This window comes from Bos indicus, chromosome 10 (genome assembly GCF_029378745.1).
Source record: "Bos indicus isolate NIAB-ARS_2022 breed Sahiwal x Tharparkar chromosome 10, NIAB-ARS_B.indTharparkar_mat_pri_1.0, whole genome shotgun sequence".
Lineage (NCBI taxonomy): Eukaryota > Metazoa > Chordata > Mammalia > Artiodactyla > Bovidae > Bos > Bos indicus.
In genome coordinates this window covers 58,412,227-58,437,091 of record NC_091769.1, presented here as the reverse complement: position 1 = coordinate 58,437,091, position 24,865 = coordinate 58,412,227, and the positions used below count along the sequence as shown (strand labels likewise).

General features: G+C 42.8%; 1 protein-coding gene across 2 annotated transcripts in view; it reads left to right on the top strand.

Moving 5' to 3' along the window:
* The window catches only part of TMOD2 (tropomodulin 2), a 55,575-nt gene that overhangs the window by 2,896 nt on the left and 27,814 nt on the right, over positions 1 to 24,865 (top strand). For both annotated transcript variants that reach the window (XM_019968831.2, XM_070797546.1), the window contains exons 2-5: positions 13,584 to 13,778; positions 15,269 to 15,425; positions 18,870 to 18,992; positions 21,704 to 21,790. In XM_019968831.2, coding sequence (XP_019824390.1) covers positions 13,653 to 13,778; positions 15,269 to 15,425; positions 18,870 to 18,992; positions 21,704 to 21,790 — 493 coding nt within the window. In that variant the 5' untranslated portion in view covers positions 13,584 to 13,652. The remainder of the gene's footprint in view (positions 1 to 13,583; positions 13,779 to 15,268; positions 15,426 to 18,869; positions 18,993 to 21,703; positions 21,791 to 24,865) is intronic.

Sequence of the window (24,865 nt, the reverse complement as noted above, 5' to 3'; positions counted from 1 at the left end):
ACACACAGACACACTCATATGCTTTTATGTTTTGCCCCCCTGGTTTGGCACCAAGGCTAGCCCATCTCTTTCCTGTGTATCGTCTGTATTCCTGGGTTTCCCTGGTGATAGCTGAATAGAGAGGGAATGAGAAGGTCAGCCCTAGGACTGTGGGTAATAGGAGCTCATGACACAAGGCACAAGACCAGCTGCAGCAAGCCAGGATGTGAGGAGTAAGGAGGAAATCTGAGGTTTCAGTCCAGTGAAAGAACCAGGAGGCCTCTTGTCAGAGCAGAGGGGAGGGGTCTGGAGTCTAGGGAGCTGGGATGCTGTTCAGCCAATATATGCAGGGTCAGCCACCCCTCTTGTTTATAGCTGACATCCATTCTGATGCCCAATGCCCATTTCACACCAGTTATTAAATATTTTGCATATCATCTTGATGGGCAGTCATGAGTCAAAGGGCACATAGCACCTGTAACCCTTAACAAAGCTTTGATCAAAATCAAACTAGGAGATAGATGCCAGAGAGGGAGAGAAGATAGTTGAGTCAAAGATTCATAAGCAGACAGCAGCCAGCTTTTGTCAACAAACGGTAGGGAACCCTTGGTGCCAGTCAGGAAGTGAGAAGCCCATAACTTCCCAAAGCCAAGATGAGGGGACATAGCTAGAACCAATAGACAGCTGGAGACCCAGACACCCAAGTGGAAGGCAAGGAGGTACACAGAAGTCCATAAACAGGAACTCCTTAGAAAGCAGAGAATAGGGCCAGACAAAGGATAGGGCAGCGACAGGGAGTAGGACCTGCCAGGAGAATTAGAAACCAGGTGGCGGTCTGAGCAGACAGTGAGATTTTCCATGTTAGAACCCTTCTGCCCCCGCCAGGAAGCTTCTTGGCAACTTCCTGCCCAGGTGGAAACCTATCTCATACTTTGGCCAGCCTCCCCATGGCAGCTCACTACACCTGGCAGCGCTGACCCAGGGTTCCTATAGGGTGCTGCCTCTCCACGTTCAACAGATCCTGACAAGGATAATGGAGGGAACAAATAGCCCACGTAGAAGACTGCACCCAAGGACAAAAGAGAAATGGCTTTGACTGAGGGCTCGCACGTGTTAGCAGCTGTTCCCGGTACATACGTCACCACATTAAACATCACCCCCACCCTCTGAGATAAGTACTGCTCTGCCTGTTTCACCGAGGATGAGACAGAGGCTCGGAGAGGCTGTCACTCGCACATGGATTGTAGCCATCAGATCCCGGGCTAGTTGACTCCAAGACCTATGCTTTTTGTCTTCTGTTCTCTTCTGAACCTGGAGGGAGTGCTTACTGGTGGGCACACTGTTTTAAAAGGAGACTATTTTGAGCAGGTTAAGCTATGGCCACGTTTGTGTTGTGAGATCTTTTCATTCTGGTAAGATCTATTCCTCATTCTCCATTCAGCTTGCCCCTTCCAATTGCTTTCTCATATTTTTTGCCTGAAATTCCTCCTTATCACACCCCATTCTCTGTCCCGCATCTCCTGCACAGATTTTTGAGGATATGGCAGGAGCCACTCGGTTACTTAAAAAAAAAAAAAAAAAAAAAAAAACAGACTCGAAAGAGCCATCTTGAAATAGCTAGGTTCCAAAACACAGGCTATGTGTTTTGTACACATCTTTGTATTTGCCTGCAGCTAGAAAGAAATTAAATATGTAGGATTACTTCCTGTTTTGATACCTAGTGGGGAGCTACTTTATAACATAGGCAGCTCAGCTCCGTGCTCTGTGATGACCTAGGGGGGTAGGATGGGGGGGTGAGGAAGGGGATATACGTATACATGTAGCTGATTCATTTTGTTGTTCAACAGAAATGGACACAAATTGTAAAGCAATTATACTCCAATTTAAAAATTCCTGTTTTGTTTTGTTGGAGGATATATTGCTAAGCTGATTTTTTTTTTCTAATTTATTAGTTTTAGAAAATGTAGATTTGGCTGTCTTGTGCAAACTGGTTCACTCATTGTTTAAAGATTATTATAAAATATTGAAGATACATAATAAAGAATAATACTGACCTCCCCTCTTGGGATGAAATCATCATCAGTGAGGTGGAAGGTCAGGTCGTCCTTTCCCCATCAGATCCCCCGCCCCTCCTTCTGAGATGTCTGTCCTTTCCATGTGTTGTCCTTTGTAGCTTTCCCAGATACATATGTACTCCTAAGCAATTCATGGCAGTTTTACCCATTTAAAAAACTTTTCACTAGGTTTTACAAGTGTTTTTTGTTACTCTTCTGTAAAAATGGGTCTTTGGTTTGGAGCAGGCTTATTAAATAGGGCTGAATTTGGGTTTGATTCCAAGTCTGCGTGGAGATGAGGCCAAAGTTTGGGCACTTTGTGTTGTACCTGGTTTTCCTCTTTCATGCCAGTTATGAAATACATATACAAGTAAGGTAGTGGGAGAAGAAGTAAAGAAAGCCACACTGCTTGCTCTCCTTCTCAGGGTTCATGTCTCTCATAGGGAGAGTTATTGAAGGGCCCAAGTCGTCCTTCCTTCAGCTCCCGTCCTTGCTCCTGTTTTCGTTTTCTAACCTTCTTGGTATGCATGTGCACCTGGACTCCTGAAGCGCTGATTGGCACTTGCTTCGCTCCAGTGTGCTCATTAGTCTCTTGCTGCATGTTGAGAGCTCGCCATGGGACAAGCACTCTACCAGAGGTGAGACTGCAGTGATGTTGGAAGCTTTCCACTGCGGCATCACTAATAGGAGGAGAGGGCAAGTGTGAACACTTGGAGCCCTGAGTAGGGGCTAAAGCAGGCCATCCTTGAGCCAGAAATCTGTGATTTGACTTTAAAAGCTGTGTGAATAATATGTCCACATACATCTATATTTGTTATTAAAAATAAAACCAGCTTTCCCCCAAATCTTCAAAGTTGTGCTTCAGGAGGGTGCATTATTTTTATTTTTCACACCCTCCTGATGCACGAGTGCAACATATGCAGTTTGTTTTAACAGGGACTGTCACATAGTATTAACATGTTATTGTAACTACCTAATTAATGTCTCTCCTACTGCCAAACTGTAGGCTCAGCTCCGGTCCAGTACAAGATATCATCTGTTTTGCTCACTGCTCTTGTCCCAGCAGTGAAAAAAGGTGGGCTGTCAGTAGATATTTGTTGAATGAATCTACAAGAGGCCTAGGAATAGAAGAATCATGACATCATCCCTGTCCTCTAGGGTTTGGCGGTGTAGTTGAATTTAGGGAACAGAGCAACTGTTTTGTGCTTAAGTGGCCTCAGAAAGTTCCATGACAGAAAGTGGAGGCTGTGGATATGATGGGATTAGTTTTGAACCAACAGGTCACTTCACCTTTCTGAGCTCATTTCCTTCATTTGATATTTGTTGGATGCCTATCCTGGGTCAAGACCTGTGCTGGGAGCCAGGACCATAACAGTGACTAAAACAGATACGGTCCCCACCCTCACAGAGCTTAGCAAAAAAGACAGAGATAAAACAAGCAGTTGTAATAAAGTCAAGAAGAGCTCTGAACAAGGGGTGTGCCTTGGGGTGGGGAATGACTCAGACCTGCCTGGGATTACAAACAAGGCAACTTCGAGGAATTGAAACTTACATTCATATTTATTTTTTAATTGGAGTATAATTGCTTTACAGTGTCATGTTAGCTTCTGCTGTACAACAATGCAAATCAGCTATATGTATACGTGTATCACCTTGCCTCCCTGTTGAGCCTCCCTCCCACTCGCCCCCTCATTCCACCCCTCTAGGTTATTACAGAGCACCAAACTGACTGAAGCTTACATTGAGACTGGAAGATGAGCTGAGCTGGCTAGCAGTCAGCCAGAGGAAGAAGGGGTAAGAGTGCTCTGAGCAGAGGAAACAACATAAGGCGTGATCCAGGAGTTGGAAGCAGTCCAGGAGGCTGGAGCCAGGGGAAGCTGGGGATACAGAGCAGGATGAGGCTGATGAGGATGACAGAGGTCAGACTGTGGGTCTGAACCTTATCCTCAAGGCAAAGGGAAGCCACAGGAGGATTTTAAGTAACTAGGGAAGAATTATTTTAAAAGACCACTTTGGCCATTTGTATGAAGAATTGATCAAAATGGACTGAGACTGGATATGGAAGTGCAGATGAGTGAAGCAGATGGATCCTCAACATGTTTAGGTTTAAGGACTGGATTGATGAATGAGGAGGAGACAAGGAAGAGGAGATGTCAAGGATGGTTCCCTGCTTCCTTGGCCAAATTTCTGAAATTGGAAATTCCAGAGGAGGAGAAGCTATTTGGCAGGAAAGATGATGCAAGTACTTCTACCATTTGAGATGCCTGATTCAGTGAAGTGTTGGTTCAGCAGTGGGAATACATGGATCTAGTCCTCAAGGAACAAAGTCTTAATCAAAGATTTGAGGGTCCTCAGGATGTGGATTATAATGAGAATTTTGGAGGGGACAAGTTTCTCCCAGGGGGAATGTGCAGTGTAAGAAAAGAAATGGTAAGACAGGATCTTGTAACATGCCAGTAGTTAAGGCAGAGGAAGAATTGCCAAAGGAGACCAAGAAGAAGTGGTCAGAGAAGTAGGAGAAAAACCATCTATGTTGCTGGACTGGATGACCTTTCAGGCCTCACTCAGCCCTGACATTCTGTGGTCCGCAGAGCTGGGACCTGAGCCAGGTCTCCAAAGCAAAGCTCATGGATTGGCCATGAGAGCAGAGAACAGCATTCCAAGTGACATTACAGTATCAGCCAAGGTCCCAACAAGAAACAGAGGACACACTCAACTGAGTAATTTGAGGGAATTTAAATAAGGATCCTATTTACAGAGTTGTAGGGAGGGTGTAAGGAGTCCAACAAGACGGAAATCTGGCACCAGCCACACAGGGACCCTTCATCACCCCCAGGCCTCAAGTCAGCAAGACAGGGGTGGGGGCAGCCCTACAGGGAAGGCTTGCTAGTGGGCCGTATTGCCTTCTGCACCAGCCTCCCTCCAGTTTCCTGCTAGTGCCTCCTGTTGGCCAAACAAGTCAGAGAGCAAGGAAGCCTGATGATGCTGTGTAAATACATCACTTTCGTGGGGCACAGAGCAGTGCCGGGAGTGAATGCAGAGGGAAGGGACAAACTAGTGTCCAGAAAAATTATCTGGGAAAATGGAAGTCCATGAATAAGGGAGTATATTAGTTTCTGATTGCTGCTGTCACAAATGCAGGTGCCTAAAACAGCACAATTTATTATGGCATTGCTTAGGAGGTGGGAAGTCCAAAGCAGGTTTCACTGGGTTAAGATCAGCCTGTCAGCAGGGCTGCATTTCTTTCTGAAGGCTCTGGGGAGAATTCATTCCCAGACCTTTCCAGCTTCTAGAGGCCGCACACATTTCTTGGCTCTTGGCCCCTTCCTGTATCTTCGCAGCCAGCAATTGCATCACTCTGTCCCTCTGCTTCTGTCATCACATCTCATTCTCTGACTCTTCTACCTTCCTGTCCCATCTTTTAAGAGCCTTTGTGATTACAGTGGGCCCACCCAGATAATCCAGGATAGTCTCCCTAGTTTATGATCCTTGATTTAATCACACCCAGTCCTTTGTCATGTAAAGTAACATCCCAGATTCTGGGGATTAGCATGTGGGCATCTTTAGGGCACCATTATTTTGCCTACCACAGAGAGTGAATAAACCATTTTGGCTGGGTTGGAGGGCTCCCTCAGGAAAGTTATGAAGACAGAAAATGCAAAGTGCAGATCAAAGCCAAACAGTGGGAGCTTGGGATGCTAGGTTGTGTAAATTTCATTCTGTAGACAAAAGGGAGCCATTGTAAGTCCTTAATCAGGGAAGTGGCTTGTTTGCAGTGTGAAGAAAGATGATCTAACTATAGTACTCTGATGGCTTAGAGGGAAGAATAGAATCCTTTAAAAATGCAATGAGGGTACTCCAAGTCCAAAGGAACAAAGATCTAAAACAAGACTGACAGAAAAGGATGATGTGAAAAGTATCATGCGGGAAGAATCCAGTGGAAATGGTAACCGGTGAGACAAGGGTGGAAAGGGAGTACATTCAGCTGATCAGAATTTTGGAAGTGAGCGGTAGATTCAGCTTCCCAAGTGGCTCAGGGGTAAAGAATCTGCCTGCCAGTGCAGGAGATGTGGTTTCAATCCCTGGGTAGGGAAGATCCCCTAAAGGAGGAAATGGCAACCCACTCCAGTCTTCTTGCCTGGAGAATCCCATTGACAGAGGAACCTGGCAGACTGTAGTCTATAGGGTCACAAAGAGTCGGACACGACTGAACAACTAAGCACACACACGAACACTTACTCATGATTGGTAAATTAATGGTATGATCAAGAAAACCAGAACTAGTCTGTTTCAGGGGAAGATAAGAAGTTGGGGTATACTTGTAGAATTCTGGACCAGAACTACAAATAGAATCTTATCTAAGATACCTGAGTCATAAAATATACCAATATTTTACATAGCACTGTGAAGAAAAATTCTGCCAATTATTGTCTTTAATTTTTTTCATCATTTGTCTGCATCTCACAGCATGTGGGATCTTTTTCCCTCTGCCCCACCCCCCATCAGGGATCAAACTTGCACACCCTGCATTGGAAACATGAAGTCTTAACCACTGGACCGCTAGGGAAGTGCCCATGCTACCAAATAAAATGTGACCCGTCTTGGGAATTCCCTGGTGGGCCAGCGGTTAGGACTTGATTCTTTAACTGTCAGGGCCTGGGTTCAGTCCCTGGCCAGGGAACTAAGATCCTGAAAGGCACACAGCATTACCAAAAAGAAAGTGACCCTTCTTAAAAATGTATTTTTTACTGTATTGAAGAGCTGTTTTAGATTTACACATAGTTTTTTGAATTGACATTCAACAAATTGCACATATTTGAAGCAAAAGTTTGACGAGTTTTGACAAATGCATACACCTGTGAAGCCGTTATGAGAAACCCACCAAATTTCCTCATGCCTCTTCATACTCCTCTTCCCCTCCCTACCTCTCTTCCATCCCTAAGCAACTACTGATATGCTTGCTGTCATATAGATCAGTTTACATTTTCTAGAATTTTAGACAAATGGAAGCATGCCACATACATTCTTTTTGGTGTGGCTTCTTTCATTCAGTATAATTGTTTTGAGATTCATCTATGTTGCTGTATGTATCAATAGTTCATTACTTTTTATTTCTGAGTAGATTCTTTTGACTTAAAAAATATTCACAATCTAAAAGTTGAGAGTTATGTTATATTCAGTGGGGATTTTTAGGATGTCAAGCCTGGGAGACAGCATCTCAAGTAATCCTGAGAGACCACTTTGAGGAGGCAAATGGGGGTGGCAGATTATATAGAAGTTTTGCAACAAAGGGCAAGTAATCGGAACATCAAAAGATTATTGTTAATTAAAGGGAAACCAGATATCTCAAATTAAGGAACTTAGTGGTTTTCTATGTATGGGAAGATGCAGGAGTCTGGGCTCACTGAAATCATTCCTTTAATATATACCTCACCTCTCTGGGGCCAGTATCCTGTGTTTTCACATCCTGACTTTCCTCAAGGCTCACTGTGGAGCATGACTGTGGTCTGATGGCTGCTAGATGGCAGGTATTCTTTCCTTCCCGAGTTCCTTCGGGGCTCAGCATTGATGGTGGCTGCAATCACTGATGACTGTGAGAGCCTTTGTTTACTGATATGGCAGGAAATATTCTACTTCTCAATTCCATTAGGTGGGTTACCACAATTTGTTTATCTCCTCACCTACTAATGATCATTCAGGTTGTTTACGGTTTTGGCTACTACAAATAAAGTGTCTACGGATACGCATAGTTTAAAAAAAATCATATATCACCTCTGTGCATACATAAAAAGGGAAAATGGAAATGAATTGGTTAATAGTCTTAAAGCTTCTTCATGTTCAGATTCCAACTTTCTGAATCACTCGTCTTTTCCACACAATATCTCCTCCGTGCCATCAAGAGTGGTAACTTCTTAAATTTTAAATAAATGGTAAATTATTTAAAATTTAAAAACCTGTAAAAAATCTAAAAGGCTTTGATGTTGGCTCTTAAACCTTATGATAAGTTTTAAAAGAGTGTTTCACTCTTTTAAAAAGTCCCTGGGACATTTTGCAAATCCCTGACACCCCTTTTGCTAGTTTCGAAGCTGTTGCTTTTCATATTTATGTATTTATAGGCAGGGCAGATATGACTTCTTGACCACTGCTAGGTCACGAGTAATTGTAGGACCATCAGTTGTGGGACAGTCCTCAATTTCCAGGTGTTAAATGTGAGAAACCGTGTGTCTTAGAATCTATTCCATAGGGTAGTTCAACCATTTCATTTGATAGCTAAGAGCGTGGCAGGCTGAGATTCTTGTCCAGACTCACATAATAAATTAGTGGTAGTTGGGACCAGAAAACAGTGTATACAGTCCAGTTGGTTTCTCTGACTTTAGTAGGCTAGGGTTTTTCTGGTTTGTTTTGGTTTTGTTTTTTTTACTGGAATATTGAAGTTTAAAAGAAGGGAGGCTGATGTTTAAAAGAAGTTTAAAAGAAGGGAGGCTGATGGAAGGGAAAGAGAGTTACACTGGATATGGAAAAGACACCAAAATAGAAGTTTAAAAGAAGGGAGGCAGATGGAAGGGAAAGAGAGTTACATTGGATATGGAAAAGACACCAAAATAGAAAACCAGAAACTGGTACATGGTAAACAGTAGAAATAAGGAGAGAGGAACAATATTCCAATAGCTCTTAAGTGGCCCACCCACATCCAATCTCTTTCTGTAACAACCTGGTTTTCATTCTTACCATTTGAATTACCTTACTGAAAACAAGTCTTCTCAGACCAACTCTTCTACTTGAAAAATGTGTAGTGACTCCCCATCTGGAACAGAATAAAGCCCAGATTTTGGCAAGATGTATAGGGAAGGCCCTTCACAGGCGTCCCCACCTTGTCTTTTGTTGTTTCCTCTCCCCCCGCTCCTCCCCTCTAGCCACACCAGCCATTCACCAAGCATCACGTACTTTCTTTTTTGTCTTTGTTGGTTTTGCTTTTTTGGCCACACCTTGCAACATATGGGATCTTTGTTTCCCAACCAGCTATGGAACCAGAGTCCCTGGCAGTCGAAGTGCAAGGTCTTAAGCACTGAACCACCAGGAAAGTCCCTCCTTATCCTGTACCTTTGTTTATGCTGTTGCCATTCCCTGCATACATCATCCGCCTCATGACCTTTTCCTTCAAGACTCGAACACAACTTTTTTCACAGTTTCCACTCAACTCCCCCACCCATCCTACTGTGTTCATGACTTCTGCTGCAGCACTTGTCGACTGAAAAAAAAAAAAAAAAAGCACAACCTCAAAGCTGAGAATTATGTCTTATTCAGTGGACTTTCTGAGGACTCAAACCTGGTCAGAAGTCTCTCAGATAACTCTGAGAGGTATGCTGCTGCTGCTACTGCTGCTAAGTCACTTCAATCGTGTCCGACTCTGTGCGACCCCATAGACAGCAGCCCACCAGGCTCCCCCGTCCCTGGGATTCTCCAGGCAAGAACACTGGAGTGGGTTGCCATTTCCTTCTCTAATACATGAAAGTGAAAAGTGAAAGTGAAGTCGCTCAGTCGTGTCCAACCCTCAGCAACCCCATGGACTGCAGCCTACCAGGCTCCTCCGTCCATGGGAGTTTCCAGGCAAGAATACTGGAGTTGGGTGCCATTGCCTTCTCCGAGAGGTATGCTAGGAACCGGTAGGAACCCATATATATAGGGTTTTTTGCTACAAAAACCAGGGAATCAGACCATCAAAAGATTACTATTAATTAATGAAAACCAAACATCTCAAGTTAATGAATTTAGCACTTTTTTATGTGTGGGGAGCTGCAAAAGACTGGGCTCACTGAAATCATTCCTTTGATATGCACCTTTTCTAGGGCCAGTATTCTGTTCTTTCCTATCCTGAGTCCCCTCAGGGCGCACCGTTGGGCTGGCTGCAGTGGCTGTAACATGCTTTGCAGCCTATTTTTCAAAGGTTATATATCTCTTGAAAAATGTATAGTAACTCCCCATCTGGAACAGAATAAAGCCCTGGTTCTTTGGCAAGATGTATAGGGAAGACATCCTATACATATGTACATATATATGTATACACACACACACACACACACACATACGTATATATCACTGAGCTGTGATCTCCTTGGGGAAGGGGTCATATCTTATTTATCTGTGTATTCCTGTTTTTTAGAACCATGCCTGGCAAACAGTAGGTTTACACAAGTATTTATTGCCTTGAAATATCTGCTTGATATTAATACTGCCAAAAGAGAAACACAGTCAGTTAAGCACATTGCTATTTCCTGAATGCAGTATTATCTTTCTAGAGGAGATTAGTAAAGTCCCTCTGCCAGAAAGAAGGGATTGGAGAAAATTTTCATTTTGAGTGGAAGTTTAGGAGGGAGGTAGTATAAAAAGAGAAAGTTGAAAAAAGAATAGTCTAGGGGTACAAAGAATTACAGCTTCCCAGGTGGCACTAGGTGGCAAAGAACCTGCTTGCCAATGCAGGAGATATAAGAGATGTGGGTTCATTCCCTGGGTCGAGAAGATCCCCTGGAGGAGGACATGGCAACACACTCCAGTATTCTTCCCTGGAGAATCCCATGGACAGAGGAGCCTGATAGGCTTCAGTCCATGGGATCGCAAAGAATCGAACACGACTGGAGTGACTTAGCATGCACAAAGAATTGGGGAGAATGGCTTTAGAAACAAAAAGAAAATGAGACTAGAAAGAGAATGGGAGGTGGAGAAAGAAGAAAAGAAGGGAGAAGAGTGGAGAGAGTAGCCAGAATTTTAGACTCTGTCTTAGTTTAGTTGCAGGGGAGTTTCTTGACAATGCTTTCTCACATGGATGGTTCAAACTCTCTTTCCTGAATGAGCCCCATTTTGTATTCTTCACATCACTCTCCCTCTGAAAAGACACAAGTCTGCTCCTTACAACTGCCTTACAATTAGCGCATTGTTTTTCATTGTTGTTCTCTGTGGAAAGCTGAAGGAGGCAAAGTAATCTGGTGGGAAGGCATTTACTCCACGGGGACTCCACAGGCCTGGCACATCCCAGCTGTGAGACCTCAAGCAAGGCTCTCAGTCGCTTGCGTAAACCATGCAACTCTGATTGGGGTTTGAACCTGCGATCTTTTAACTGAGAGCACACACCTGGTCTCAGGACTTAATGAAGCTTGGGTTCTTGATGTCTCATTGCAAACTGAATTCAGTGAGAGACAAAGTTATAGGTTGCTGCTGCTGCTAAGTTACTCAGTCGTGTCTGACTCTTAGCGACCCCATGGACTGCAGCCTATCAGGCTCCTCCGTCCGTGGGATTTTCCAGGCAGGAGTACTGGAGTGGGGTGCCATTGCCTTCTCCAAAGTTATAGGTACGAAGTAGATTTATTTAGAAACACACTTCACAGACAGAGTGTGGGCCATCCCGGGAGGCTAGAGCAGCACCAGGGTATGGGTTGTCAGTTTTTATAGCAATGGGTAATTTCATAGGCTAATGAGGGGGAGGGGGCAAGTGGGCCTTAGGAAGCATCTCTATGAACAAAGCCAGGGGAGGTGATGGAATTCCAGTTGAGCTATTTCAAATCCTAAAAGATGATGCTGTGAAAGTGCCTCACTCAATATGCCAGCAAATTTGGAAAACTCAGCAGTGACCACAGGACTGGAAAGGGTCACTTTTCATTCCAATCCCAAAGAAAGGCAATGCCAAAGAATGCTCAAACTACTGCACAACTGCACTCATCTCACATGCTAGCAAAGTGATGCTCAAAATTTTCCAAGCCAGGCTTCAACTGTGAAATTTCATGAACTGTGAAATTCCACATGTTCATGCTGGATTTAGAAAAGGCAGAGGAGCCAGAGATCAAATTGCCAACATCCACTAGATCATGGAAAAAGCAAGAGAGTTTCAGAAAAACATCTACTTCTGCTATATTGACTACACTAAAGCCTTTGACTGTGTGGATCACAATCAACTGTGGGAAATTCTTAAAGAGATGGGAATACCAAACCACCTGACCTGCCTCCTGAGAAATCTGTATGCAGGTCAAGAAGCAACAGTTAGAACTGGACATGGAACATCAGACTGGTTCCAAATTGGGAAAGAAGTGTTCAAGGCTGTATATTGTCACCCTGCTTATTTAACTTATATGCAGAGTACATCATGAGAAATGCTGGACTGGATGAAGCACAGCTGGAATCAAGATTGCCAGGAGAAATATCAATAACCTCAGATATGCAGATGACACCACCCTTATGGCAGAAAGCAAAGAGGAACTTAAGAGCCTCTTGATGAAAGTGAAAGAGGAGAGTGAAAAAATTGGCTTAAAACTCAACATTCAGAAAACCAAGATCATGGCATCTGGTCCCATTACTTCATGGCAGATAGATGGGGAAACAATGGAAACTGTTACAGACTTTATTTATTTGGGCTCCAAAATCACTGCAGTTGGTGACTACAGCCATGAAATTAGAAGACGCTTGCTCCTTGGAAGAAAAGTTATGACCAACCTAGAGAGCATATTCAAAAGCAGAGATATTACTTTGCCAACAAAGGCCCATCTAGTCAAAGCTATGGTTTTTCCCTTAGTCATGAATGGATGTGAGAGTTGGACTATAAAGAAAGCTGAGCACCGAAGAATTGATGCCTTTGAACTGTGGTGCTGGAGAAGACTCTTGAGAGGCCCTTGGACTGCAAGGAGATCCAACCAGTTCATCCTAAAGGAGATAAGTCCTGAGTATTCATTGGAAGGACTGATGTTAAAGCTGAAACTCTAATCCTTTGGCCACCTGATACGAAGAGCTGACTCATTTGAAAAAGACCCTGACACTGGGAAAGATTGAAGGCGAAAGGAGAAGAGGATGACGGAGGATGAGATGGTTGGATGGCATCACTGACTCAATGGACATGAGCTTGATCAAACTCCGGGACATTGTGAAGAACAGAGAAGCCTGGCATGCTGCAGTCCATGGGATCACAAAGAGTCAGACACGACTGAGCGACTGAACTTAAGCTGAAACTGAATAAGGGGGAGGAGTATTCCAGCTGTTTGGGGAAAAGGGTGGAGATTTCCAGGAAATGGGCCACTGCCCACTTTTTGGCCTTTGCTGGTTGACCTCAGAACTGTCCTGGCTCCTGTGGGTGTGTCATTTAGATGCTAATGTGTTACAGTGAGCATATAATAAGGCTCAATGTTTACTGGAAGTCACATCTTCTGCCACCTTGGACCTTGTTGGTTCTAACCAATTTTTGTCATGTCCTATGGCTATGTCATTCTTTTAAAAGTTGTGCCCTGCCCCCTTGCCTCATGTTTCACTTGGCCTCAGAATATTCATCTGTAAAATGTGATATCTATATCTCTCCAGGCTTCCTTTCCACATCATTGTAAAAATCTAAATAAGGGAGATAATATGCATGAAAATACTTTGTAAGCACACAGGCTGTGATGAAGATAATACTACTTATTTTGTTGACTGTTTCGTCCAGTGGAAAGACTCCATGGGCAGATAGCATAGCTCTGTCTCCTGCTAATAAGTCCTATTTATCAAAAGGAGGTAACAGTCTTTCTTTCTTCTTATTAGTATTCTGAAGTCTTAGGAAGCTGGCACAGTTAAATGTTCGTGGCCCATGAGAAAGGCATATAAGAAACCATGGCACTCCCTTTTCAAAAAGAGCTGGAGAAATACAAGAACATTGATGAAGATGAGCTTCTTGGCAAACTCTCAGAAGAGGAACTGAAACAGTTGGAAAATGTTCTTGATGACCTAGATCCTGAGGTTAGTGACCTGGAACTGAAGCAGGTGGTTAGTGATAAGGTGGGATGCATGATATAGCATGTCCTTAAACAATAATATAGGAATCCCTGAACTACAAATGCAGAGTCTGTGTTCTTCCCTAATTGGTTCTGAATCACTTACTTTTTTATAAACCATGGAGAACCTCAGTAGCCACATATTTGATATGGCAATTTCATTTCTCAAAAACCAGTTTAATGTAAATGCCAGAAAATATTTTCCATTGACTCCAAGAAGGACTAGACTGACTTATGGAAAAAGAAAGGAAAAAGAAAGAGGAAAGAAACATGACCAAGTTTATTCTGAGTCATGTATTCTGCTGGGCCCAGGAGTCCTTTACTTAAATTATATTATCCCCATTTCATAAATAAGGGGACAGACCAGGAAAAGTAATTTACATAAGATCCCATACTGGTAACCTGGTAAATGTCAGAGATGGTATTTAAACCAAATCTTTAGCCCCCAAAGCAGATATTTTTAATATCTCATTTCTTTAATATATATAAACAAGTTAAAATCTTGGTGATCTCACAATAATGGATATATTAGAATAACTGTAACTGTAATATCAAATAGATTTAAATGGAGCATTTCATGTTTTTATGAGCTCTTACAAAGGTAAATAGCTTGTTATAATGTTTGTTTATCAAGCACTTTCTTCAGCCCTGCTAGTATTATCTCAAACTTAGAGGCAGAGACATCTAAAATAGTGATTTTACTATAAATAAAAACATCCACTAAAATATTTATATGATATTCTATAATGCCAGATAATTTGGAATTTTTTTTACTTTAAAAAATGCAAGTATCTTTTTTTGCTTTTGAAACTTAAAAGAGATACCTCTATGTTTCATCAAGCAGATATCAATAGCTATCATAATGTTCACTTACCAGCTTGGATGTTTCCCAGGAGAGATTAGAAATGAGTGTGGGGACTTCCCTGGTGGTCTAGTGGTTGAGAATCCACCTTCCAATGCAAGGGAGATGGGTTCGATCCCTGGATGGGAAACGTAAGATCCCACATGACTCAGAAGAACTAAACCTGAGTGCCACACCTAGAGAAGCCCACAAGACAATGAAGACCCAACACAGCCAAAAAAACCTTTTTAAAATAAAAAATAAAAAAAGAAGAGAGTGTGGCCATATTGGCTCTTCCATATGCATCCCTGGGAGCACTGCTGGACAAACCTAAGTGGGATCTATAAGGAAAGAGGCTGTGAAGGGTGGCTTGTTCTAGAAGGCAGCTGCAGCAATCTGAGGCTGTTTCAGCCGCCTGAGTTCTGCCTGAGCTCTTTGGGATCACCCGCCGTCAACACAGAATGTTAGAGTGAATAGGGCCTCAAAGATATGCCAGAGCTCCAGCCCTCATCTCTGCGAGGTGTGCTCTGCCCAAGTTCCCCCTACACAGCAGGGGTCAGGGAGGGAAAACATATCAGACACCCCTTTTCCTGCTCATTCCTCTGTCTCATCAGAGTGCACTGCTGCCAGCTGGATTTCGACAGAAAGACCAGACACAGAAAGCAGCCACGGGCCCGTTTGACCGCGAACACCTCCTTATGTACCTGGAGAAGGAAGCTTTGGAGCAGAAAGACAGGGAAGACTTTGTGCCCTTCACTGGAGAAAAGAAAGGTAAGGACCACAGGTGCAGTCTGACAACGTAAGTACCCCAGTGTATTGTTGTGGAGGGTCAGGTGAGGGAACTGGCCTGACAGTGGGAACTAAGCCTGAACTGGATTCAGTAGGATTAAAAGCATCGTAGCTGGTGGACATATGTGTGTGGACACATGTCCAGACCCACAGACCATACACCACCAAGGATGAGTCCTCCATGTCTCTACAAATGACCCAATTGTGTTCCTTTTTATGGCCGAGTAATATTCCATTGTATATAGTCCACATCTTCTTTATCTATTCATCTGTTGATGGATATTTAGGTGGAGTGAAGTAAGTCAGAAAGAGAAAAAAGAGTATCATATATTAATACATATATAGAAAACTGATACAAATGAACCTATGTGCAGGGCAGGAATAGAGACAGACCTAGAGAATGGACATGTGGGCATGGCCCGGGAGGGAGGTGGGATGAACTGGGATATTGGGATTGACATACATGCACTGCCATGTGTAAAGAGATAGCCAGTGGGAACCTGCTGCATAGTACAGGGAGCTTGGCTCGCTGCTCTGTGGTGACTTAGATGGGTAGGATGAGGGCCAGGTTGGAGGAAGGGCAAAGAGGAAGGAGATCTATATATTATACATATAGCTAATTCACTTTGTTGTACAATGTTATAAACAACAACCCCAAATTTTTAAAAAAAGAGTGAACACTAATATAAACTAGATTTTAGGTGACAGTGATGTCCGTGTGGGTTCAGCCGTTGTAACAAGCACACACTGCTGTGGGCTGTCATTAGAGGGGAGGTTGAAGGGCAGGGCGGTCATGGGAACTGTCTGTACTTCCCAATGCTAACTTAAAGCTGCTCCAAACAATGAAGTCTATTAAAAAAAAAAAAGAACCATGGCAGAAGATGTAGGCTACAAATAGAGAACAGACTAGTCGTTACCAGAAGGGAAAGAAAGGAAAGGAAGGGTGAGATAGAGGTATGGGATTAAGAAACACGAACTACTATGTATAAAGTAAGTAACAAGGATGTATTGTATAGCACAGGGAAATATAAACATTCTTTTGTGATAATTTTAAATATAATTAATTTATAAAATATTGAATCTGTTGTATACCTAAAACTGATATAATATTGTAAATTGATTATACTTCAATAAAATTTTAAAAAATACAGACTAATGTGCAGAGAAATTAAAGATCTGAACAGCAAGAACAACAAAAAAAGCTGCCAGTTCAAAAGAGAGAATATTGTCATTAGAAAAGTGTGAATCTGGCTTCTGAAACCCACACAGGTAACCATAATTTATAAAAAAAAAAAAAAATCTGCTTAGCCACAAAAAGTAATAATCTGCTTGAGTAAGGGGACAGAAAAAGGAACCCATAGGCTAATCAACTGAATGTGCTGTGCTGTGCTAAATTGCTTCAGTCGTGTCCGACTCTGCAACCCTATAGACAGTAGCCCACTAGGCTCCTCTGTCCATAGAATTCTCCAGGCAAGGATACCGGAGTGCGTTGCCATGCCCTCCTCCAGGAGATCTTCCCCACCCAGGGATCTAACCTGCATCCCTTAAGTCTCCTGCATTGGCAGGTGGGTTCTTTACCGCTAGCACCACCTGGGAAGCCCAAAATGAACTGAATACTTAGGGTGTAATGGTATTCAAATTCGTTTCATTAAAAAAAAAAAAAATGTAAGCCCTAAAGAAGCAGTTTCGGAAGTGTAAAGCAGCATCAAGCACTGGCGTGTTCCTCCTGACCAGGGCCTGTCTCAGTCGCAGGTGTCTGCCTGGGTCTGCCTCTGTTAGATGCTTCCGCTAGAGGCCAGTGCACTTAATCATCTGTTCCTCTAGCACCTACCAGCCACCTCCTGGCCTCAGAGCCCTGTGCCAGGTGCTGGGACCTCCACAGGGCAGACCCTGCCCTGCCCTCAGGGAGCATGTGGTCTAGTGAGAAACATTCTGATAGACCTGGAAGGGGCCTGAGGAGTAAGAGGATGTTCCTTCAGCAAGGAGTGAGCTCTGAACTAAGACAGGAAAATCTTCCTCCCTAGCTCCCCACCCTGAGCTCCCCTTTGGAGGAAAAGTGGCTACCAATCCCCTATCCAGGTTCCTCAGCTGTAACAGTGACTTGGTCCCCAAAATACAACTGGAATCACCGATAACCTCATGGTATCCATTGTCTTTTTAAAACACAGATCCGATCATGTCATTCCCTGCTTACTGTCTCAAACCATTGCCACGGTGCTCAGAGTCATGGAGAGCTCACCCGGCCCACCTCTCTGACTGCATCTCCCCTCCCCTCACTAAGCTCAGCCCCACTGTCCTCACTCCATTCCCCAAACCTGCCAACTTCTTTTCCCACCCCAAGGTCGTCTTCTCTCTCACCTGCCTCCCCATTTTTTTACCTGCTGAGAGTCCCAGCTTAAATGTCAGGGCCTCCAGCTTTCCCTGACCTCTGTCTAAAACATGCTCCTTCTATCATGACATCCTTCTATTGCTCCCGTAGCACTGTGACAGCATTCATCCTTTTGCTTACTTCCAGTTTTGTGTGTGTGTCACATGAATCTGAGATCCGCAGTGGGACTGTGTCTCTCTTGCATCCTGGCACAGAAACTGGCATGGGGCAGGCACTGGACAACATGGATTGGAATGAATGCCATCTCAGCTTCTGTGCTGGGGCCACGGAAGCAGGAGTGCCAGCTCCTTGGCTGCTGCCTTCCCTGTGCAGCGTCATGGCAGCTCTGAACCATGTGCATCCAGTGCCCCATGAACCACTGATGGTGTCATTTTATTAAGAAAGTAAGGTTGGGCAGTGACAAATTGGGCAAATAACCAAGGTTTGCAGTGGAAACATGGAGCTGTTTCTATGGCAGCATGGTTATTGTTAGACCAATGGTGAAGGAAAAAATTAATTGTAATGTCAACTCTTCAATAAAAGGCCAATTAGCTTGCAGTATTAGGGTAGTGAGAGAATAACAAGAGGAAAGCTGTCGTCTTCTGTTCTCGGAGCAGAGGTCTGGGGAGCAGCTATGGTGAATTAACTCCTGATCCAGATTAATCTGCAGATGGTTCTTAGGGGGTTAGGCGTCCAGGAGCAGCCAGAGTAATAAATAGGGGTCCAGACGGGGTGGACAGCTGCTCAGGGGAGCTTAGGAGAAGCCACATGATTGGGTTAAAGGAGCAGAGAACAAGTTTTCCAGAAAGAGTGGAAGGATCAGAGTGAGGTGTGTACAGGGCCCCAGGAAGACCACCAGTGACCCAGGAGCATGTCTAACCAGGATTCCTTAATTTCTGAGATGATGCCAATGTCACTAACCCACTAATCCTGGTTGGACCTGCATTGGTTTAATGCTTCAGCTCTTAATGACCAGAGCTGTACATTCTCTGGTTAGTTCACTTCCCCTAGAACAAGGCAGCAGCACACAATGCTTTTGTTTTTCTTCTGATTTAAAGGGAGAGTCTTTATCCCCAAAGAAAAGCCCATAGAAACTCATAAAGAAGAAAAGGTGACCCTGGACCCAGAACTGGAAGAAGCTTTGGCCAGCGCCTCCGACACTGAACTCTATGACCTTGCAGGTTAGTCCTCAGCTCTGGGAAGCTTTTCTGTCTAGCTCTGTGACCTCCAGACATGCACTGACCCCCTGGAACAGCCTCTGAGCCCCTGTGTCAGTCACTGTTGATTGTTACTATGGTATCAAGTTGACTTCAGCCATTAGGCAGCTGAGAGGCTGGATGCAGGTCACCTAAGCTCTCTGAGCAAACATTTCACTGTATCTCAGCTATAAAATGTAAAATCATATTTCAGTTGAAAAGTACCCACAGTAACACCTATCCTACAAAATCCAAGAGTTACGGTGAGAAGTCAAAGAGAAGAAATATGAAGGAGTGTTGAGAATTTAAACAACAAAATAACAGCCCTTATGCCTTCAAAAGAGCTTCACATTTGGCGTTTTATAATCACAAAATTTCCATTTCCATCACAAAATGTCTTGTTCTTTCCCACAGTCACTGTTTTTGATTCCCACTTAGTTATATTAACCTAACCATAGAGCAGAACCCATTTTACTGTTATATTTCCCCAATAAAGTACATCCATATTTAGCCCAGTCTGCTCATTTTTTCTCGTTTTCTTAACAATAGCAACAGTATAATAATAATTATTATTATATGTGAACTGTGAATTGGTTATACATACAGATAGAAAAAACCCAGGGAAGGGATAGTTAGGGAATGGCGGATCAAATGTACACACTGCTATATTTAAAATGGATAATCAACAAGGACCTACTGTATAGCACAGGGAACTCCACTCAGTGTTATTGGCAGTCTGAATGGGAGAGGAGTTTCGGGGGGGGAATGGATACATGTGTATGTGTGGCTGAGTCTCTCTGCTGTGCACCTGAAACTGTCATAACATTGTTAATTGGCTAAGCTGCTGCCGCCGCCGCTGCTCATTCGCTTCAGTCGTGTCTGACTCTGTGCGACCTCATAGACGGCAGCCCACCAGGCTCCCCCGTCCCTGGGATTCTCCAGGCAAGAACACTGGAGTGGGTTGCCATTTCCTTCTCCAATGCATGAAAGTGAAAAGTGAAAGTGAAGTCGCTCAGTCGTGTCCGACTCTTTGCGACCCCATGGACTGCAGCCCACCAGGCTCCTCCGTCCATGGGATTTTCCAGGCAAGAATACTAGAGTGGGTTGCCATTGCCTTCTCTGGTTAATTGGCTATACTCCAATATAAAGTAAAAAGTTTTTTTTTTTTTTAAAGAAAAAACCCAAATAGTACAATAATATGTAATGAATTATATAAGCTTCCTCCCGTTTCTTGTATTTCCTTTGAAAAAGATTCCATGCATGTACCCACGTATTTGTGTGCTGATTGGATGGAAATCTGCATTATTAGGGTCATTAGGTCCCCACAGGATAGAGGTGCTTTGAAAAACAGTCCACAGCTTTGGCAAGAATTTTCACATTGTTATTCCATTGGAAGACATGAGTAATAATAATCTCCTTCCTCCCAGGAGAACCAACTCTGCCTTATTCTAAAATTAAAACTTGACAAGGGGAGTGAAATTATAATCATAAGTTGCATAGTGAATATGGGGCCAAAGCAAGATATGCTTGTTGGATGGTCTCAGAGTCCTGTGTTTATTCTCCCTAGACAAGGCCAAAAACACAGTGACAAATTCTTATTTATTTAACAAGAATTTGTAAAGCACTTAGAACAGTGCGTAACACATAGGAAGTCATTTAACCCTTGTAATAGGTAAAGTGTAATGATTATCCCTGTTTTACAGATGGGGAAACTGAGGCTTAGCGGCATTTAATGACTTCTCAAGCCATACAGATAGTACATAACAGAGTCAGGATTTAAACTCAGGCTGACTGCTCCTGACTGCTCCTCTAAACCCCTACACTCGCCGGCTCTGAACATTTACCCTTTGTTGGCTATATGGGCAGTCCTTCTAGAGTATAGTATACAGCCGATGAGGAGCTCAGAGGTGGGCCCCTGCCACCATTGGCAGATTATTCTGGGATCCTTCCCCAGTAGGCCTCCTGGAATTTCTCACCTGGAGTTCATTAAGGAAGGGAAAGCTGGGTGGGCAGTGGCAGTTAGTGCCTGCTCCGTGTTCAGTTATGGCCGGTGCTGTCTCCTGCATACTGTACTGCCCTCTGGTGTGAGTTCTGTGTAGTACAGGAGACTCAAAATCTCAGCCTGCTTACCGGACCTTTTATTGCCGACATCTCTTATTTCCCACCCTGGGATGCTCTAGAAGGGAAAAGAACCACTCTTTTCGGTACTGAGAGATGAAAGCAATGGGGAGGCCTACACTGAAAGAGGACCATGATCTTTCAGCCCTTTGTCTCCAGAATAACTACATACTATAGTCTATATAATTTTAGAGCTTAAAATATCATTAGACTCAGTCCCACGTTCAAATTTTACAGATGAGAAAACATAGGGATGAATCTACTTAACTAGGAGATCTAAGCAGATTTTCATTTGCTGATTTCACTTTCACTAGACCGTTGTCCCTCAGATCCTACACGACTCCAGATATATAGATGTAGAAAGATGTGAAGAATGCTAGTGATCTTAGGAGGAGGGATTTAAAAAAAAGCTTATTTAATACTATACATGTGTCACACACTTTGCAAGACAAGTGAGGTCAAGAGACTTATCTTTATGGTATGAAGAATTGTTCTGCAAAGGGAAAATTAACAATGTGGATATCTTAACAAGCTTTCTCAAACTTAAGTTTTATTCACAGATTATTTTTGCTTTTCAGCTGTTCTTGGAGTACACAATTTGCTCAACAATCCCAAGTTTGATGAAGAAACAACCAACACAAAAGGTGGCAAAGGGCCTGTGAGAAGTAAGTTGACATGAAATATGTGGTTTTATGAAACCTGGGAGCCTCCGGGTGTTGCTGATAGGAGAGAGGCTTGTTGACTGGGCCCCTGGGGAGTCTGGAATTCTTTTAGGCTTTGAAGGTGGATTTTGTCAGTTCACCAAGGATCACTGGGCTGTGAGTAATCAGATCAGAATAAGTGGCCAGCACTGGGAGCCCTGTCTGGCAGTGTGACTAGTACCGATCAGAGTGTGTTGCCCAGAACACACTCCTGGTGAAAGTGAAAGTCACTCAGTCGTGTCTGACTCTTTGCAACCCCATGGACTATATAGTCCATGGAATTCTCTAGGCCAGAATACTAGAGTAGGTAGCCTTTCCCTTCTCCAGGGAATCTTCCCAACCCAGAGATCGAACCCAGGTCTCCCACATTGCAGGCGGATTCTTTACCAGCTGAGCCACAAGGGAAGCCCAAGAATACTGGAGTGGGTAGCCTATCCCTTCTGCAGGGGATCTTCCCAACCCAGGAATCGAACCATGATCTTCTGCATTGCAGGCAAATTCTCTCCTGATAGGTTCAGTCAAAGGAGGAAATGACAGATAAAAAGGTTTGCTTAGCACAGAAAGGAGAGTTTTATGTCATAATGACGCTTTAATTAGCTATAGTATTTTAGCTAAGTTTTCCTTCTCTATTCGAGAAACGTCTTTTTGTCTTAATTATGGATGTTTGTGATTGTTGCTGTTGTTCAGTGGCCAAGTCGTGTCTGACTCTTTGCAACTCCTTGGACTGCAGCATGCCAGGCTTCCCTGTCTTCCAGAGTTTGCTCAAACTCATGTCCATTGAGTCGGCAATGTCATCCAATCATTTCATCCTCCGTTGCCCTCTTTTCTTCTTGCCCTCAATCTTTCCCCGCATCAGGGTCTTTTCCAATGAGTCAGCTCTTCGTATCAGGTGGTCAAAGTATTGGAGCTTCAGCTTTAGCATCAGTTCTTCCAAAGAATATTCAGAGTTGATTTCCTGTAGTATTTTAGATAAATTTCCTTCTCTGTTCGATTGCCTCTTTGTCTCAATAATGGATGTTTGTCATTAGAATTTGAGTACCTACTTCCCCCAGAAAGCATGAAAGACACACTGGTGTGGATTTGCCACAGAACATTCCAGACCACTCTCTTCTTTGTCACCATTTTCTGGAGAAATGTACCCTTCATTAGCCTCTCTCACTTACTCATTCATCAGTCATTTACTAAATATTTACTGTCAGGAACATTCTAGGCTTAGGTACAAAGGTAAAAGAGATGGTGCCTGCCCAAAGGAACTTATCTATCTGTGGGAGGGACGGATCAATAATCAAATAATTTCAGTACAGTGTGATACAGCTGTTAGGAAAACTCACAGAAGATCACAGCTTTTCTTAATAAAATTATAGTTTATTCTCTCTAATGGTGACTTTGGCAATGCTTTCTAGTCTCAGCAATGTGTCTGTCAACCACCATTTATACTGGGTAATTTACCCAGACAGTGAGCAATATTCCTTTTATTTTCCTTCTGGTTTCTTATGCATACAAATGAAAAATATTCATCCTTTTAATCTCAATACCAAAATGTAACATTCTGACAACATGTTTATTATGAAAAAAAAAAGTTTGATGCATAGCCTACTGGGCTGTTATACATACACATACACACATATCATTAACTTTTTAAAATACTATTTTTTTAGAGCAGTTTTGTGTTCACTGCAAAATTGAGAGAAAGGTACCGAGATATGCCGTTCCATATGCACAGCCTCTCCACTTAGCTATATCCTGCACAGAGTGGTGCATTTAATGAACCATTGTAGGTTACACTTAATGAACCTACACTGACACATCATTATCACTCTGAGCCCACAGTTTACAACAGGGCTCTCTGCTGGGTTTGTACATTCTGTGGGTTTGCACAAATGCACAATGACAGGTTTCCACCACTACGGTATCAGGCAGAGTGGTGTCACTGTCCTGAAACTTCTCTGTGCTCTGCCTGTTCATCTCTCCTTCCCCACTAACCTCTGGCAACTGCTGATCTTTTAACTCTCTCCATCATTATGCCTTTTCCAGAATGTCATATAATTGGAATCATATAGTATGTAGCCTATTCAGACTGGTTTCTTTCACTTAGTGATATGCATTTAAGGTTCCTCTGTGTCTTTTCAAGATTTGATAGAGCCTTTCTTTTTTTTTATTGTAACAGTAACAGTTGATGTACAATATTATATAAGTTATGGGTATACAGCATAGTGATTCAGTTTTTAAAGGTTATGCTCCATTAATAGTTATTATATATTATTATGGAGTTGGCTATATTCCCTATGTTATATAATATATCCCATAGTTTATTTTATTCATAAGAATTGGTACTTCTTAATTCTCTATTAAAATAATTCTCTAATTAAGAGAATTCTTAATTCTCTGTCTTGCTCCTCCCCTCTTTCCTCTCCCCACTGGTAACCACCAGTTTGTTCTCTGTATGTGTGAGTTTACTTCCTTTTTGTTATATTCACTAATTTGTTCTTTTAAGATTCACATATAAGTGACATCTTAAAGTAGTTGTCTTTCTCTGTCTGACTTATTTCACTTAGCATACTACCCTCCAAGTTAATCCATGTTGTTGTAAAATGGTAGAATTTCATTCTTTATCATGGTTGAGTAGTAGCCCATATTTGTTTGTACATATGTGTATATATTATCATTCATCTGTTGATATATGTTTAGGCTGCTCCCATATCTTGGCAATTGTAAATAATACTTCTGTGAACATGGGGATGCATGTGTCTTTTCAAATTAGTGTTTTTGCTTATTTTAGACATATGCCCAGGAGTGGAATTGCTAAATCATGTGGCAGTGATAGATCATTTCTTTTTAACACTGAATAATGTTCCATTATTTGGATATACCACAGTTTATCAGATCACCTACTAAGGACATCTTAGTTGCTTCCAAATTTTGTAAATTAAGAGTAAAGCTGCTACAAATATCCGTGTTCAGATTTTGGACATAAATTTTAAACTCCTTTGGATAAACATAAAGGAGCATGATTGCTGAATCTTATGGTAAGATGTTTGG